This window comes from Rhinopithecus bieti, unplaced genomic scaffold (assembly GCF_001698545.2).
Source record: "Rhinopithecus bieti isolate Rb0 unplaced genomic scaffold, ASM169854v2 scaffold_12049, whole genome shotgun sequence".
Lineage (NCBI taxonomy): Eukaryota > Metazoa > Chordata > Mammalia > Primates > Cercopithecidae > Rhinopithecus > Rhinopithecus bieti.
Genome location: NW_016807278.1, coordinates 3779223 through 3794489, shown reverse-complemented (window position 1 = coordinate 3794489; position 15267 = coordinate 3779223). Strand labels below are relative to the sequence as shown.

The 15267-nt window shown below is 44.1% G+C and overlaps 1 protein-coding gene across 3 annotated transcripts; it reads left to right on the top strand.

Annotated features, from left to right (window-relative positions):
* The first annotated feature begins 818 nt into the window (after positions 1 to 818).
* On the top strand, positions 819 to 10081 carry SNRPE (small nuclear ribonucleoprotein polypeptide E). 3 transcript variants are annotated; one of them, XM_017881064.1, is made up of 5 exons: positions 819 to 947; positions 1433 to 1459; positions 2926 to 2988; positions 4289 to 4367; positions 8795 to 10081. In XM_017881064.1, exons 1-5 carry the CDS (start codon positions 894 to 896, stop codon positions 8848 to 8850), a joined length of 279 nt encoding a protein of 92 aa, XP_017736553.1. In that variant the 5' UTR covers positions 819 to 893; the 3' UTR covers positions 8851 to 10081. The 3 variants fall into 3 exon arrangements, with proteins under 3 accessions (XP_017736553.1, XP_017736556.1, XP_017736554.1); XM_017881067.1 differs by having other exon boundaries at positions 825 to 977; positions 1419 to 1459; XM_017881065.1 differs by lacking the exon at positions 819 to 947 and adding an exon at positions 1084 to 1192 and having other exon boundaries at positions 1419 to 1459.
* Positions 10082 to 15267: the final 5186 nt, after the last annotated feature.

Here is a 15267-nt window from a genome sequence, read left to right as displayed (position 1 = left end):
TGTGGATTTCAGCGTCTTCATGGGAAATCGCCACCCTCAGTTGCCACCTGAACAGGAACTCGCTCCACGAAGTGGCTGAGCTGAATCCGTAACTGGAGCGAACCAGCCGTCTGGCTTTGGAATGCAGACCGCCCCTGGCCGACTGCCAGAGGTGGGAGGCCTGAAGTTTGGGCTTCTTGCCGCCCTACCCTTTCCACCACAACGCTGCTATCAAGCCTAAACTTGTAGGAAAGGCACGAAATTAGCTCACTTTACACACACAGATACACAGTGGGACGATTTTGGCTTTTTAAGCTAACTCAGAAAATGGAGATGCGGGCAGGGCGCGGTGTCTCACGCTTGTAATCCCAGCACTTTGGGAGGCCGAGGCGGGCGGATCTTGAGGTCAGGAGATCGAGACCATCGTGGCCAACATAGTGAAACCCGGTCTCTACCAAAACCACAAAAAATTAGTCGGACGTGGTGGCACGCGCCTGTAGTCCCAGCTACTCGGGAGGCTGAGGCAGGAGAATCGTTTGAACCCGGGAGGCGGAGGTTGCAGTGAGCTGAGATCGCGCCACTGCACTCTAGCCTGGGCGACAGAGCGAGACTTCGTCTCAAAAAAAAAAAAAGAAAAAAGAAAAGAAATTGGGGACACCGCAACCGAAGGCACCTCCTCCCGCCTGCCTCCAGGTGGCGCTATAGGACCGGTCCACCTTCCACAGCGCAGCCGCCTCAGTTTGGCCTCCCTCGGAGGCCATGCAGCGAAGAAACGTGACTTCGTGGCTAGAGGGGCATTTCCTAGGCACCGCCCTTGTCGCCGCGTGACCTTCACACACTTCCGCTTCCGGTTCTTTATTCCGGAAATTGGTCTCAGAGGCTGCGTGAGGTTGTGCTCTTTGTGAAGTTTCACCATGGCGTACCGTGGCCAGGGCCAGAAAGTACAGAAGGTTATGGTGCAGCCCATCGTATCCTACGCAGGATGTTAGGACTGGGAGGTTCGGGCCAGAATACGGGGTGCGAAGGCGCAGACTGAGAGCAGGCCTGGGGTAGCGGAGTACGAATCCACATCCCATGAGCCCCCGGGGCGACCAAAACTGGAAGAAAGCGCGGGTAGTTGAAGAACCGTGATGGTGGGGAGGTGGTCTTGGGTGGACCCCTGCCGTGGGGAGTGCAGGAATGGAGGCGGCGAAAGGAGGGAAGAGAACTTTAGGTGCGGAGTGAAAACGGGAGTTAAAGGTTTCGGGAAACTCCAGGGGAATGAAAGTGGAAGAGATGTTCTTTAATCTTTAGAAGACCCCTAATGAATGCCCAGCTGGGCACTTTTTGTTTGCGTAAGCACCAGACCTCGCGTTCATTATACCAAGGTGAGACGGGAACAGGGTCGTCCAGTTGTTTCAGGAAGCAGAGTCTATGCTGCTTTTGTATTTTTTCCTTAGCCACTGTGGTGCAGAACCTCATCTTCAGATACTTACAAAATGTACGTAAGTTGCTTTTTTCGTAACTACTTTTTAAATAAGAAATGAACTGATTTAGTTTTTTGTGTTAACCTGAGCAATCACTGTGTTCTAGAATTTAAAAATAGATGTAACTGGAGATTGGAGGGTAATCGAGGGGAAGGAGTACTGAGAAAGCACTAATGTGGTGAAGTGGTGTGTATCCATGCCACTTCCCAACATGCAAAGAATTGTATTATTACTTTGCAAGATCAAAATACTTTTAATTCCAAAAGTATTATCAGCAGACTTGAGCATGGTATTTGGGCATCAGTAGTTTTGTTAGTAGTGATTATGCCTAGAACGTTGGAACCTCTCCCCTTTAGGATGAAACATTGGAAGAAAAACCCAACCAACTTAAACCATGTCAAGAGGTGGTGTTTAATACCTGTTGGAAAACTTCAAGACGGAAAAAGAAAGAAGGGGTAGCTTCAGAGGAATTTGGTGGCAGCTACTTTCCTTTGGGGAAACTTTAGCAACTTAAATTTTATAATGTGACAACACAACTGAAAAACATTAATTTCGGGTGATAATAATTTTTAACCACCTGAATTGAGGGCTCTTGTCCTGGTTGTTAGGTGTGTGACATGAGAAAGCTTTGTTTTGGAACTGGATTTTGCTGCAGGAGATAAGCCCTTGGTCATTAGAAATTGCTGCTTTGTGCTATGCTGTCAAAAACTTTCACTCTTAAATAGATTGAAACCAGAAGCAGTAAGAAATATCGAGTCCCAAGATCACAGGAAAATTAAGTTATGTAGTTCCAATATAGAACTTATTAAATGAAAATTCTCTTTGAGTTTATTATTACTGGTGAATAATTCTTAGATATGGGCTAATTAGTTAAAACTCTTGACTTACATTCATTACAGTTTTTTTTAGGAGCCATATTTCTCTTGTCGTTTGACCAAAATGGTTAGGTTTTGTATACTTCAATTTTGGAAGGAGGGGGGGTGGGGGGCAAGATCTTGCTTAATGTTGCGCAGGCTAATCTTGAACACCTGGCCGCAAAGCGAATTATTCTGCTTTGGCATCCCAAAGTACTGGAATTACGGGTGTGAATCGAGGAAGCTGGCCTCTTTTTCTTTTTCTTTTTTTTTCTTTTCTTTTCTTTTTTTTTTTTTTTTTTAAGACGGAGTCTCACTCTGTCGCCCAGGCTGGAGTGTAGTGGCGCGATCTCGGCTCACTGCAATCTCCGCCTCCCGGGTTCAAGTGATTCCCCTGCTTCAGCCTCTTGATAACTGGTACTACAGGCGTGTGCTACCACGCCCAGCTAAATTTTTTTGTATTTTTAGTAGAGATGGGGCTTCACCATGTTAGCCAGGATGCTCTATCTCTTGACCTTGTGATCCACCTGCCTGGGCCTCCCCAAGTGCTGGGATTGCAGGCGTGAGTCGCTGTGCCCGGCCCTATTTTTCTTTTTTTAACGTTTTCACTTTTATGATTATTTCAGAGATCGCGGATTCAGGTGTGGCTCTACGAGCAAGTGAATATGCGGATAGAAGGCTGTATCATTGTGAGTATCCAGGCAATTTTATCTCATAGCAGTTTGGTCATAGAAAAAGATTTCTCAGAAAGTGACTAGCCAGAACAGTGTATAAAAAGTGAAAGATCCAAGCTAAGCAAAGGTTTTCGGGGCTGCTATTTAGCCTTTTTTCATTGCTGATAGGTAAGGATTGGGTAATTTTTAATAGGGAAAATTAACTTTTAATTCATTTTCTTTCATCTGTCTGTGTTGAGAAGAAAATTTGTATTTTATTTTTGAGAAAGGGCCTTGTTCTGTTGCTTAGGCTGGAGTGCAGTGGCACAGTCATGGCTCGTTGTGGCCTCAACCTCCTGGGCTCAAGCAGTCCTCCTGCCTCAGCCTTCCAAGTAGCTAGGACCACAATCGTGCACCATCACAGCCTGCTAAATTTTTATTTTTTATGGAGACGAGGTCTCACTATGTTGCCCAGGCTGGTCTCCTGGGCTCAGGTGATTCTCCCACCTCAGCCTCTCAAAGTCTTGGGATTACAGGCATGAGCCACAACGCCTGGCTGAAAATTAACTTTTAAAAATTATTTGAAAAAATATATATTTGAGCAACGATGTTAGTATGGAGAGAGGGGACAGAAGAAAGGAAATTGGGGGGGTGGGGACTAATGGAATTATTTGTTGTGGGTTAGGTGATACCTGAATAGAGCTCAGTGGGGTTAAATAGGGATAGCAGGCTACCCTAAGTGATGTTTTTTTTTAAGTTAGGGTCTTGCTCTGTCACCCAGGTGCTGTCATAGCTCACTACAATCTTGAACTCCTTGGCTCAAGTGATTCTTCCACCTCAGCCTCTAGTAGCTGGGACTATAGGCATACGCCACCATGTCCAGCTAATTTTTAAATATTTTGCTGGGCACGGTGGCTCACATCTGTAATCCTAGCACTTTGGGACGCCGAGCATGATGAATCACTTTAGCTCCAGAGTTCGAGACCAACCTGGGCAACATGGTGAAACCCTGTTTCTACCAGAAATATAGAAAGTAGCCAGGCATGGTGGTGCGCCCTGTAGTCCCAGTTACTTGGTGGGGCTGAGGCAGCAGAATTGCTTGAACCCAGGAGGTTGAGCTGCAGTGAGCCGAGGTCACACCACTGCATTCTAGCCTGGGAGACAAAGTGAGATCCTTTCTCAAAAAAAAAAAAGACTTTAGGTGGAAGGTGGAGTGCGGGGCTTGAGATGAGTGAATCTTTGAAGTTAGTTGGATTTTTTATCTGCATAGGTGTACTCATTTAAAATGGGTTGGATGTGATTTTCTTCGACGATGACAGTTTGTTTATTTTTCTAGGGTTTTGATGAATATATGAACCTTGTATTAGATGATGCAGAAGAGATTCATTCTAAAACAAAGTCAAGAAAACAACTGGGTAAGGATATAAGTGGTCTTACAGAATTCTAGAAATGTTGTATTCACTTGCAGAATTCAGTGACCTGCAACTCAGTTCATGTTTGAATTTACTTTGCATTTGAGAAGTTATTATTCAGAGTAGTGGTACACTTTTGAAATTATTCTGTACCACTCACTTCTTACCACATTCCATTTTGGCTTCTCTGCCCAGAGAGCTCTCACCAAGGGAACCAAAGACTAGTGGTGTTAAATCTAATGATCAGTGCTAGTCCTCATTTTAATTAAACTCTCAACAGCATTTGGCACTGTTGGCCACTCCCTCCTTAAAGCGCTTTGTTCCCTTGTCTGAGTGGGGGGGGGACCCAAGTAGATTTTTCTATTTCCTCAGTTGACAATAATTAACACAGAAGACTTCTGTGACCAGATGTGTGGGCGTATTTCCCCACACACCAAGCAAGCAGTCAGTTCGGCAGTGGACGTCAGCTCAGAGTCGTCAAGTTCAGTTCGGTTCTAACACTGTCTACCTGGAGATAGTGTCAATTCCCAGAGGTTGAGGGCTTAATCCCCAAGATTGCCTTCCCTGCCCCTCGATGCTCCACCAGATGCCAATTGTCAGCTCCAGATTGTTTTACCTGTCCTTCTTACTGACTGGCTGTAAACTGGGTCCCATGACCCCTCCTTTGGTTTAATTAATTTGCTAGAGCAGCTCACAGAACTCAGGGAAACACTTATATTTACTGGTTTATTATAAAGGATATTACAAAGAATACAGATGAAGAGATGCCCAGGGCAAGGCATATAGGAAGGGATGCGAAGCTTTTGTGCCCTCTACAAGCTCACCGCTCTCTGGGAACCTCCATATGTTGAGTTGTCAGAAACCCATTGTTTTCAGTTTTTATGTAAGCTTCATTATGTAGGCCTGACTGAATAAATTGGCCATTGGTGATCAGCTTAACCTGCAGCTCCTCTCCTCCTCCCTGGGTTGGAGGGTGGGGCTGAAAGTCTGACCTCACTAATGCCTTGGTCCTTTCAGTGAGCAGCTCCAATGCTGAAACTTTGCAGGGGCTGCTGGCCGTCAGTCAATCATTAGCATACAAAAAGGCAACACCTTAGAGATTCTAAGAATTTTAGGAGTTGTATGGGATTGAAGACCAAATAAACATTTTGCAGTATCACACCTTGGCTCTACGATACTATACTTGGGTTTTTATTTTTCATTTCTGGCTATTTTTCAGACTTGTATGTTCATTCTTTGGGACCCAGTCACTAAATGAGTTGCTCCAGGCTTGGTTCTAGGCCCTCCTGTCATTCAGTATCGTCTCCCTAGGCACTGGAGTACAGCTTCAATTACCATCTATGTATATTGCCTCCCAAATTTGGGACTCCCAAGTCTGAGCCTAATCACCATTTCTACTTGAATGTTTCAAAGGCTTCTTAAAGTCAGCATATCAGAAAGCAAACTCAATTCCAACTCACACTGTTTAGAGCTATTGCATTATTATTTCCCGCCTTATTGAATGGCACTAGTTTCCAATTCAGCTTACTAATCGATTTCTCTGCAGCAACCTCCAGTTTGCTTTCCAGGCCTCAGTCATCTTTTAAAAACACCAATCTGAACATGTCATCCCTTTGCTTGAAATTCTTCAGTGACTTCCTGTTGCTCTTAGGATAAAAAAAATCTAATGATTCTGCAAATCTAATGATCTTCATGATCTAGTCTTATCTCCCTCTGCTCATCTCATATCACTGTGCCTTACTTTCTGAGCTTTAGCAACACTTGCCTTATTTCAGTTCTTTGAATCTGCACATTTGCCCAACCATTAATCTTTGTATATGATATTCCTTGTGTCTTTAGATCAAATATCAGTTCTTTTAAGACAGTGGTCCCCAACCATTTTGGCACCAGAGACCAGTTTTTTGGAAGACAGTTTTTCTATGGACCGGAGTGTGGGGGATGGTTTTTGGATGATTCAAGCACATTACATTTATGGTGCACTTTATTTCTATTATTATTACATTGTAATATTTAATGAAATGATACAACTCACTATCATGTAGAATCAGTGTGAGCCCTGAGCTTATTTTCCCACAACTAGACAGTCTCATCTGGGGTTGATGGGAGACAGTGACAGATCATCAGGCATTAGGTTCTCATAAGGAGTGTGCAACCCAGATCCCTCTATGCCCTGTTCACAATAGGTTTCGTGCTCCTATGAGAATCTAAGGCCTCCACTGATCTGACAGGAGGCAGAGCCCAGGCAGGAATACTAGTGATGTGGAGTGGCTGTAAATACGGATGAAGCTCCGCCACCTTGCCCACTGCTCACTTCTTGCTGTGTGACCTGGTTTCTAACAGGGACCAGGACTGGTACTGGTCTGTGGCCCAGGGGTTAGGAAGCCCTGTTCTAAAAAGTTCAGAGTTTAATTTGATTTTGCTGGGGATGGGGGCGGCGGGGTTATGTGCTCCCTGAGTTTGTAGTAAAACATTTATTATTGAAATTATTTTATTAATGTCTCTCCTGTTATGAGATGCTTCACTGTAAGTGCATGAATCATGCCTTTTTTGATCCCTAGTGTGCTCAGTACCTAACTCAATGCCTGGCGCATAATAGAAACTAAAAATTACTTGAACAATGAATGGTATTTCTTTCTTTTGTTTTTGGAGACGGAGTCTCACTCTGTTGCCCAGGCTGGAATGTGATGACGCGATCTTGGCTCACTGCAACCTCCGCCTCCCGGGTTTAAGCAATTCTGCTGCCTCAGACTCCCGAGTAGCTGGGACTACAGGCGTGCACCACCGCGCCTGGCTGATTTTTTGTGTTTTAGTAGAGATGGGGTTTCGCTGTATTGCCCAGGCTGGTCTCTTAACTTCTGAGCTCAGGCAGTCCACCTACCTTGGCCTCCCAAATGCTGGGATTACATGTGTGAGCCACTAAGCCTGGCAATGAATGGTATTTCTTAACCCAGTTAATGAATGGTCTTAGGATTCACGGTTTCAAGACACACTGAATCATTTCTATTAACATCCCATTCACTTGAGGTTTATTTAGGCATTTTGTCTTCATTTGTTAAATGCTCACTAATACTTTTATCAGTGGTGGGTTTCAGGTGTCTCTCTTTCAGACCCTCAGGATTCTCATGAACCTATACTAGATATGTGGAAAGTAGATTCTGAGAAGCAGTATGGTGTTTCGCTAGCTTCTTTCTGCTTATACTATTTTTATGAAAACCTGGGTTTTTTAGATTTATTTTTTTTTTTTTTGGAGACGGAGTCTTGCTTTGTCTCCCAGGCTTGAGTGCCATGGCACAATCTCGGCTCACTGGAACCTCCACCTCATGGGTTCAAGCGATTTTCCTGCCTCAGCCTCCTAAGTAACTGGGATTACAGGTGCATGCCGCCACACTTGGCTGATTTTTTGTGTTTTAGTAGAAGACAGGGTTTCACCGTGTCGTCCAGGCTGGTCTCAAACTCCTAAACTCAGGCATTCCGCCCACCTTGGCCTCCCAAAGTGTTGGGATTATAGGCGTGAGCCACCATGCCCAGCTGGGTTTTTCAGATTTTAAGATGTCTTGCCAGGAAGGGCAAGCTTAGCCTCACCGAGGTCATATTATTTATAAATTATTCACCAACTGTTGAATTCTCATGGTAGTATTCATCCTGTAGAATAGAAGAGTATTAATACCTGCAGAAGCCTGGGAAAGTAGAATAGTTTAATTGCTGTTGGAGTTGATCAACACGTCTCAAACTGTTCTGCCAGTGAACACCAGTGTTCCTGAAGATGTTTATAGATTTCTCAGAAAAGTATTGTCTTAAATAACCTTAGGAAAGTTTGGGTAAAACTTAAATAGGTTTGTTTATTGTGGGGTGGAGTTTTGTTTGTTTGTTTCTTTTTTTGATACGGAGTTTCGCTCTTGTTGCCCAGGCTGGCATGCAATGGTGCGATCCCGGCTCACTGCAACCACCGCCTCCCAGGTTCAAGCGATTCTCCTGCCTCAGCCTCGCAAGTAGCTGGGATTACAGGCACACGCCACCATGCCCAGCTAATTTTGTATTTTTAGTAGAGATAGGGTGGAGTCTTTAATATACTAAGAGCTTTAAGAATGGAGTTATAATATGCTGTATTTCCCAAACTTGACATACGACTCATTTCCAAACTTTTACAAACTCAGCATTGGGAAATGTTGTATGAGGCCTATTGAGTTGACTTATTTCATAGAAATGATACTTGTCATGAAATATCATCTACCTTTGTTAGTTTGTTGAAAAGGTAAGTGTATTCTAATGGAGCCAGAAAGCATTTCACTATATGGACACTTGAAAATGTTTACATGTTTTTATAAGAAAGCATTTTCAAAATATTGTTCAAAAACTGGATACAAAATTCTGAGAGTAAAACATCTATGTGTGTGGCTATTAAATAGCCGTTTGTTGTTTTTGTGTTGCAGGTCGGATCATGCTGAAAGGAGATAATATTACTCTGCTACAAAGTGTCTCCAACTAGAAATGATCAATGAAGTGAGAAATTGTTGAGAAGAATACAGTTTGTTTTTAGATGTCCTTTGTCCAATATGAACATTTATTCATAGTGTTTTGATTAGCCTTGTGTTATACAAGATGTCAATAAATGCTATGGGATTGTTTGTATTAAAAAATTTACATTGCTTCTTCCTATTCATCAGTAGAGAGTTTTTACACACTAACACCATTCGTTGTTGGTATTTACTTTAGTTTTCTGAAGGGTGGTAGTTGCCTTGAGCACTTGGTATTTGCAGAGCTTGGACCTGTAGATTTTGAGGCAGATTAGAAATTCTGCCTGACAGGTAAGCTTCCAGTATTGGGAGGTGGAGAAGGGGAGGGTTCACAAAAATAAATTGGGGTTATTGCACTAATAAATGTCTTCATCACTTCTGGTTCTGGATGCTGGAATACCAGAGTTTCTAACCTAAATAGGTTGGGTACGTTATTTAATTGGGTCAGTATTGCTCAACACTGAGTCACTGTGAGGTCTTTGTGAATTTTATCACTAAGATCAGAATGTGAAAAGTATTTGGGTATAGGCAAAGAATGAAGTGCCTTTCAAGTACTTTAAAAATGAGTTAAGAGTTTACAGGAAAGAGACTGAGATTGGTAATCTGAAAAGGACCACAAGCACAGCTGGTAGGTAAATTGTTAGGCAGAATAATGGTATATTAGAGAAACACACCTGTCTCTTACTCTTATCTCTTAAGAATTTTGGTTCTTCCCCCAGTGATTTCTGGTTGAATTCTTATGTGGGCAGGTTTCCCTTCCCCCAATATCGCACATGGTTCTAGTTAGAATTCTGTTAGATAGATAGTGAGCATATGCTGTTAGCTAGACACAGTGTTGAATCAATACAGTGAAACAGACTGGTAAACAGGTAGTTTTAATGCGTCATCCTAAGTACTACTTAAATTGGATCTTGAAAGGTGAATAAGGCCTGCCTTAAGTTCTGCTAAAGGCAATGCTGTTATTAAGGATGGGTGAGGAAGGACCAAGAAGTCTGGCTCCTACTTTTCTACACGCCTGTGAAGGAGACTAGTTTCAGTTCATGAAACTGAATAAAAGAAATCCTTTCTGAGATAGAGGAGATTTGTAGGTGAATGCAGAAGTGTATCCAGCTTTGAACCGTGCATTCCATCTATATTCCTCCTGTCTGAACTCATGCTCTTTTGATTATATTTTGAAATAAAGGGCTGCATTAGTTCTTTTAACATTTGAGTTTGAAATTAATTAAACTGATCACAACATGCAAAGAAAACATTGGGCAGCAGAGGGAGTTACAGCCCTGAGACTGCTTCAGCCCTGCTGGTGAAAAGATTGAGTTGAAGCTTTTTCAGAGCAGAGCAAAGACCTCCCTGCAGCTTTCTTGGCACCAGAATAGCTGGGAAGAAGGATAAAAGCCCAGAGGAGTATAATCTCTAAGAAAACCTGCTGGCTGCCTTTTCCATTTCCCTGTGTGGCCTTTCTGACCTGGCTGCCCTGTGGAAGCAGAGCTGTGCCTGCTGTGGCTTATTCTGAATGGATCAAGACATGGAAGGTTCTATTTTTGACAGAGCAAATGATGATAGTGAGAATTAAGGTACAGTGAACTCTTACAATTGAGGTCTGTATTTAGAAATCCCTGCTTGCTTTCCTGCTCTACCGGAGCCTGTGGTGTTTGCTTTTTAAGTTGTACTTTTCCACCATCTCTAAATCGTTTCTTCCAACCAGAATTTACGGGAGGCGTTGCTCTCTGCCTCATTAAGGTTACTAGAACATCCTGCTGGGAAGCTGCTCTTGTTGGCAGCCCTGGGTTATGTCACCTTTTCTAGAACGGCTGTTGGTTGCTGAGGGGGTCGTGATAGACACCCCTAACCCTCATAGCATTCTTGAAGTGGGGGTGGGAGGAATAGAGAATCAGGCTCTGAAAGAAAAGTGCTGATGTGGGCCTAGTGTTCAATTAGTAGCAGGTAGGGAGAAGGAAAAGTTTGAAAATAATAGGATATTGTGCTTTGGGGTACCAACTCTTGTCATATCACACTTGTCAACAGTTTCAGGATTAGAGAGTGTACGTCTAATTTGGATTAAGGCATTATGGGCCGTAAAGTGTCATGGTGGGGTAAGCCTAGTAGCATCTCAGGTTAACTGGGTAACACAGGCATTTTCCTTAACTATCTACTGATGCATGGTTTTGTGAGGAAATGCTTGTTTGAACTTTATTGTTGAGACAGAGTCTTGCTCTGTTGCCCAGGCTGGAGTGCAGTGGCACAGTCATAGTTGACTGTGACCTTGACCTCCTGGGCTCAAGCGATTCTCCCACTTCAGCCCCCTGAGTAGCTGGGACCACAGGCACACACCACCAAGCCTGGCAATTTTTTTTTTAAATGGCAGAGGTAGTTGAGGCTTTATTTTGGGGAAAAAAAAAAATTGTTTTATAGCTGGAGTCATGGGCCAGGGGGGTACCCCAGGCAATAAACTCTCTCGATGAGTGGGTTGAGGGCTAGGACTGAGCCTCACTTAGGTGAGGCTATATTCACTCCTGTTCCCTATGCTCCCTTGCACAGTAGCCTCTTCCACTGGCTCTGGGGCATCCACAGGAAGGGATGGGCTGGGAGGGGCTGCCATGGCCCTTTACTTGGACATCAGAGGACTCGGACACTAGCTTCCCATCTTGCATCTCTATTTTCTTCACAACCATAGCACTGGAGGAACCCTGAAGAAGCTGGTGCGGCTAGAGGAGCTAGAGCCCCTGCCAGAGTCAAAGCTGGAACCTAGCCATAGCTGAGGCCAGAGCTTGTGAGGCCCCATAGGCCAAGCTCAGTGTCACTGGTGGTCTTTATATATATACTTACATTCTACATCCCAGACTCCAGCCTGCTCTTGTTGCCCTCCAGCAGCTTCATGTAGGTGGCAGCCTCTGTGTCCGGGGCCAGCTTGACATTCCTCAGCTCGTGGTATGCCAGCTTGGGGGTGGTATCTTTTAAAAAAATATATATATATTTTTTTAAATATTTATTTTTTTTAGACTGGGTTATAAGACTGGTTAATTTTTGTATTTTTGGTAGAGAGGGAACTTCGCTATGTTGCCCAGGCTGGTCTCAAACTCCTGGCCTCAAACAATCTATCTGCCTTGGCCTCCCAAAGTACTGGGATTAACAGATGTGAGCCACTGCACCCAGCTGCATTGCTGTGCTTAATGGAGGCTCCCCATGCTGCTTGGCGTTCATGATGGCAGCCTACAGGGAAGTCTTCTGGCCTTTGAGGCTTTCAGTCTCAGCCTGGAGCCGGCTGATATTCTGGTTCATCTCAGAGATTTTCGTCTTTGTGCGACACATCATCCTCATGCTTCCCAGCCAGTGTCTGCAGTTCCTCATACTTGATCTGGTATATGTTTTCAGCCTCGGCCCAGCTGCGGTTGGCAATCTTGTACTGGTCTTTGACCTCAGTGATGATGCTGTCTGTGTCCACGGAGTGGGTGTTGTCCATAGACAGAACCGCAGATGTGTCCAAGATCTGGGACTGCAGCTCCTGGATCTCTTCATACAGCTGCGTGATGAAGTTGATCTCATCAGTCAGCCCTTCCATGCAAGACTCCAGCTCTACATTGTTCATGTAAGCTTTATCCATAAACTTCTTGAAGACAAATTCATGGTCCATCTCTGTACACTTACTGATCTCATCCTCACGCTTATTCTTGAAGTCCTCCAGCAGCCCCTCCATGTTGCCAAGCTCTGCCTCCAGCTTCAGCTGCTCCTGGCCCAGAATGTACAGCTGCTGCTGAAGGTTGTTGATATAGCTCTCGAGCACGTTGTCCATGTTGCTCTGCGCTGTCTGCTGCTTCTGCTGGAGACTACACTTGCTCTCCAGCATCTTGTTCTGCTGCTCCAGGAGCTGTATCGTGTCAGTGATGGAGGCAGACTTACTGATAAGGGTCTTGATCTGCTCTTTCTCCTGGGTACACGTGGCCTGGGTGTTGGGTTACACCTCCAGCTTGAGGGGGCTCAGCAGGCTCTGGTTCACCATGATGGCTGTAATGCTCCCCATTACCACTGGCCCCGCTATAGCCTCCACTCAGACCCGGGCCGGCACCCAGACCACCCCAGAAGCACTGCTGCTACCCACTTGGGAGAGCCTTGAGGAGCTAATGTGGGCACTGGGCCTACTCATGTAGAAGCAGCTGCTGAAGACTCAGGGACCAGAGACGGATACCTTGTGGGACTTCTGGATCACCCTGGTGAACATGGTAGGGGCAAGAGTGGAGGCAGATGGTCCAAACCAGGCAGAGATTTGAGAGGGAATAGAGAAGCTACATCTAGTCTAATTTTTAATTTTTTTTTTTGCCAGGCTAGTCTCCAACTCCTGAGGTGAAGCAATCCTGCTTCGGCCTCCCAAAGTTCTGGGATTACAGGTGTGAGCCACTGCGCTCTGCAAAACTTTATTTTTAAGGTAGCTTGAGGACTTAAGTCTGTTAGTACCTGGAGATTAACTTAAAAGTTATATCCAATGGAATTATTAAAAATTAAAAAATGTTAGTACATTTTCATGATCAAAATCCAAACAGTATAGAAATAGAAATAGAAAAAAAATTGCTCCTTTTCCTACTAGTATTCTCCTTAGATGACCACTGTTAAAAGAGTTAGATGCTTATTCTTCTAAACCTCATGCTAATAGGTACAGATTGTTTTGTTTATCATTTTGGTATTTTATTCCTTTTTAAAAAATTGTTTTTAGGTTGAGTGCAGTGGCTTACACCTGTAATCCCAGCACTTTGGGAGGCTGAGGCAGGAGGACCACATGAGCGTAGGAGTTGGAGACCAGCCTGGGCAACATGTTGAGACCCCATTTATTTTTTCTTTTTTTCTTTTTTTTTTGAGACCGAGTTTCGCTCTTGTTGCCCAGGCTGGAGTGCAATGGCAAGATCTCGGCTCACCACAGCCTCTACCTCCAAGGTTGAAGCAATTCTCCTGCCTCAGCCTCCCAAGTAGCTGGGATTACAGGCATGTGCCACCATGCCTGGCTAAATTTTTATGTAATTTTAGTAGAGACGGGGTTTCTCCGTGTTGGTCAGGCTGGTCTCGAACTCGCGGCCTCAGGTGATCCACCACTTCAGCCTCCTAAAGTAGTGGGATTACAGTTGTGAGCCACCGTGCCTGGCCTGTGAGACCCCATTTCTATAAAAAATAAATTTAAAAAAAGCCAGTTATGGCTCTGGTCCCAGCTACTTCAGAGGTTGAGACAGGAGGATTACTTGTGCCCAGGAGGTTGAGAGAGGCTACAGTGAGCTAGGTTTATGTCACTGCATTCCAGCCTGGGTGACAGAGTGAGACCCTGTCTCAGAAGAATAAAAAATTGTTTTGAATTGTGGTAAAATACACATATATTTACCATCTTAACCATTTTTAAGTGTGCAGTTTGGTAGTGTTAAGTATATTCACATTGTGCAGCCAATCTCCAGAACTTTTCTTCCTGCAGGACTGAAACTCTGTACCTATTAACTCTACATTTTCCCTAATGCCCTGGCAATCACCATTCTTCTTCCTTTCTGTCTCTATTATATTTTCTGTTTTAAGTACTTCATATAATAGAATCATGCAGTATTTGTCTCTTTGTGACTGGCTTATTTTATTTAGCATAATGTCCTCAAGCTTCATTCATGTTGTAGAAAATGTCAAAATTTAGAAAATGTAGAAAAAATTTTTTCCGTCTTTTTGGGGGGACATGGGATGAAGACGGAGTCTCGCTCCATCACCCAGACTGGAGTGCAGCGATGCGATCTCGGTTCATTGCAACTTCCACCTCCCAGGTTCAAGTGATTCTTGTGCCTCAGCCTCCTGTGTGCTTGGACTACAGGTGTGTGCCACCACACCTGGCTCATTTTTTTGTATATTTAGTAGAGATAAGGTTTCACTGTGTTAGCCAGGCTGGTCTTGGAACTCCTGGCCTCAGGTGATCCACCTGCCTCAGCCTTCCAAGTGCTGGGATTACAGGCATGAGCCACCATGGCCAGCCTCTTTCTTTCTTTGTTAGGCTGAATAATATTCCATTGTATCCACATTTCACATTTTGTTTATTTGTCCATTGATGGACCATCTGGATTGCTTCCATCTTTGCCTATGGTGAATAATATTGCTATGACCATGGGTATACAAATGTCTCTTTGAGAACATGCTTTCAGTTCTTTTGGATGTATACCTAGATATAGAATTGCTAGATCATATGGTAATTTTGTTTTTAAATTTTTGAGGAAGTACCCTACTATTTTTCTTTTTTTTTTTTTTTTTTTTTTTTTTTTGAGACGGAGTCTCGCTCTGTCGCCCGGGCTGGAGTGCAGTGGCCAGATCTCAGCTCACTGCAAGCTCCGCCTCCCGGGTTCACGCCATTCTCCTGCCTCAGCTTCCCGAGTAGCTGGGACTACAGG

Coding starts and splice junctions, on each gene's coding strand:
- SNRPE (XM_017881064.1), top strand. CDS start 894: ATGGCGTACCGTGGCCAGGGCCAGAAAGTACAGAAGGTTATGGTGCAG. Junction 1,460..2,925: donor TCTTCAGATACTTACAAAAT/GTACGTAAGTTG, acceptor TGATTATTTCAG/AGATCGCGGATTCAGGTGTG. Junction 4,368..8,794: donor AAAGTCAAGAAAACAACTGG/GTAAGGATATAA, acceptor TTTGTGTTGCAG/GTCGGATCATGCTGAAAGGA.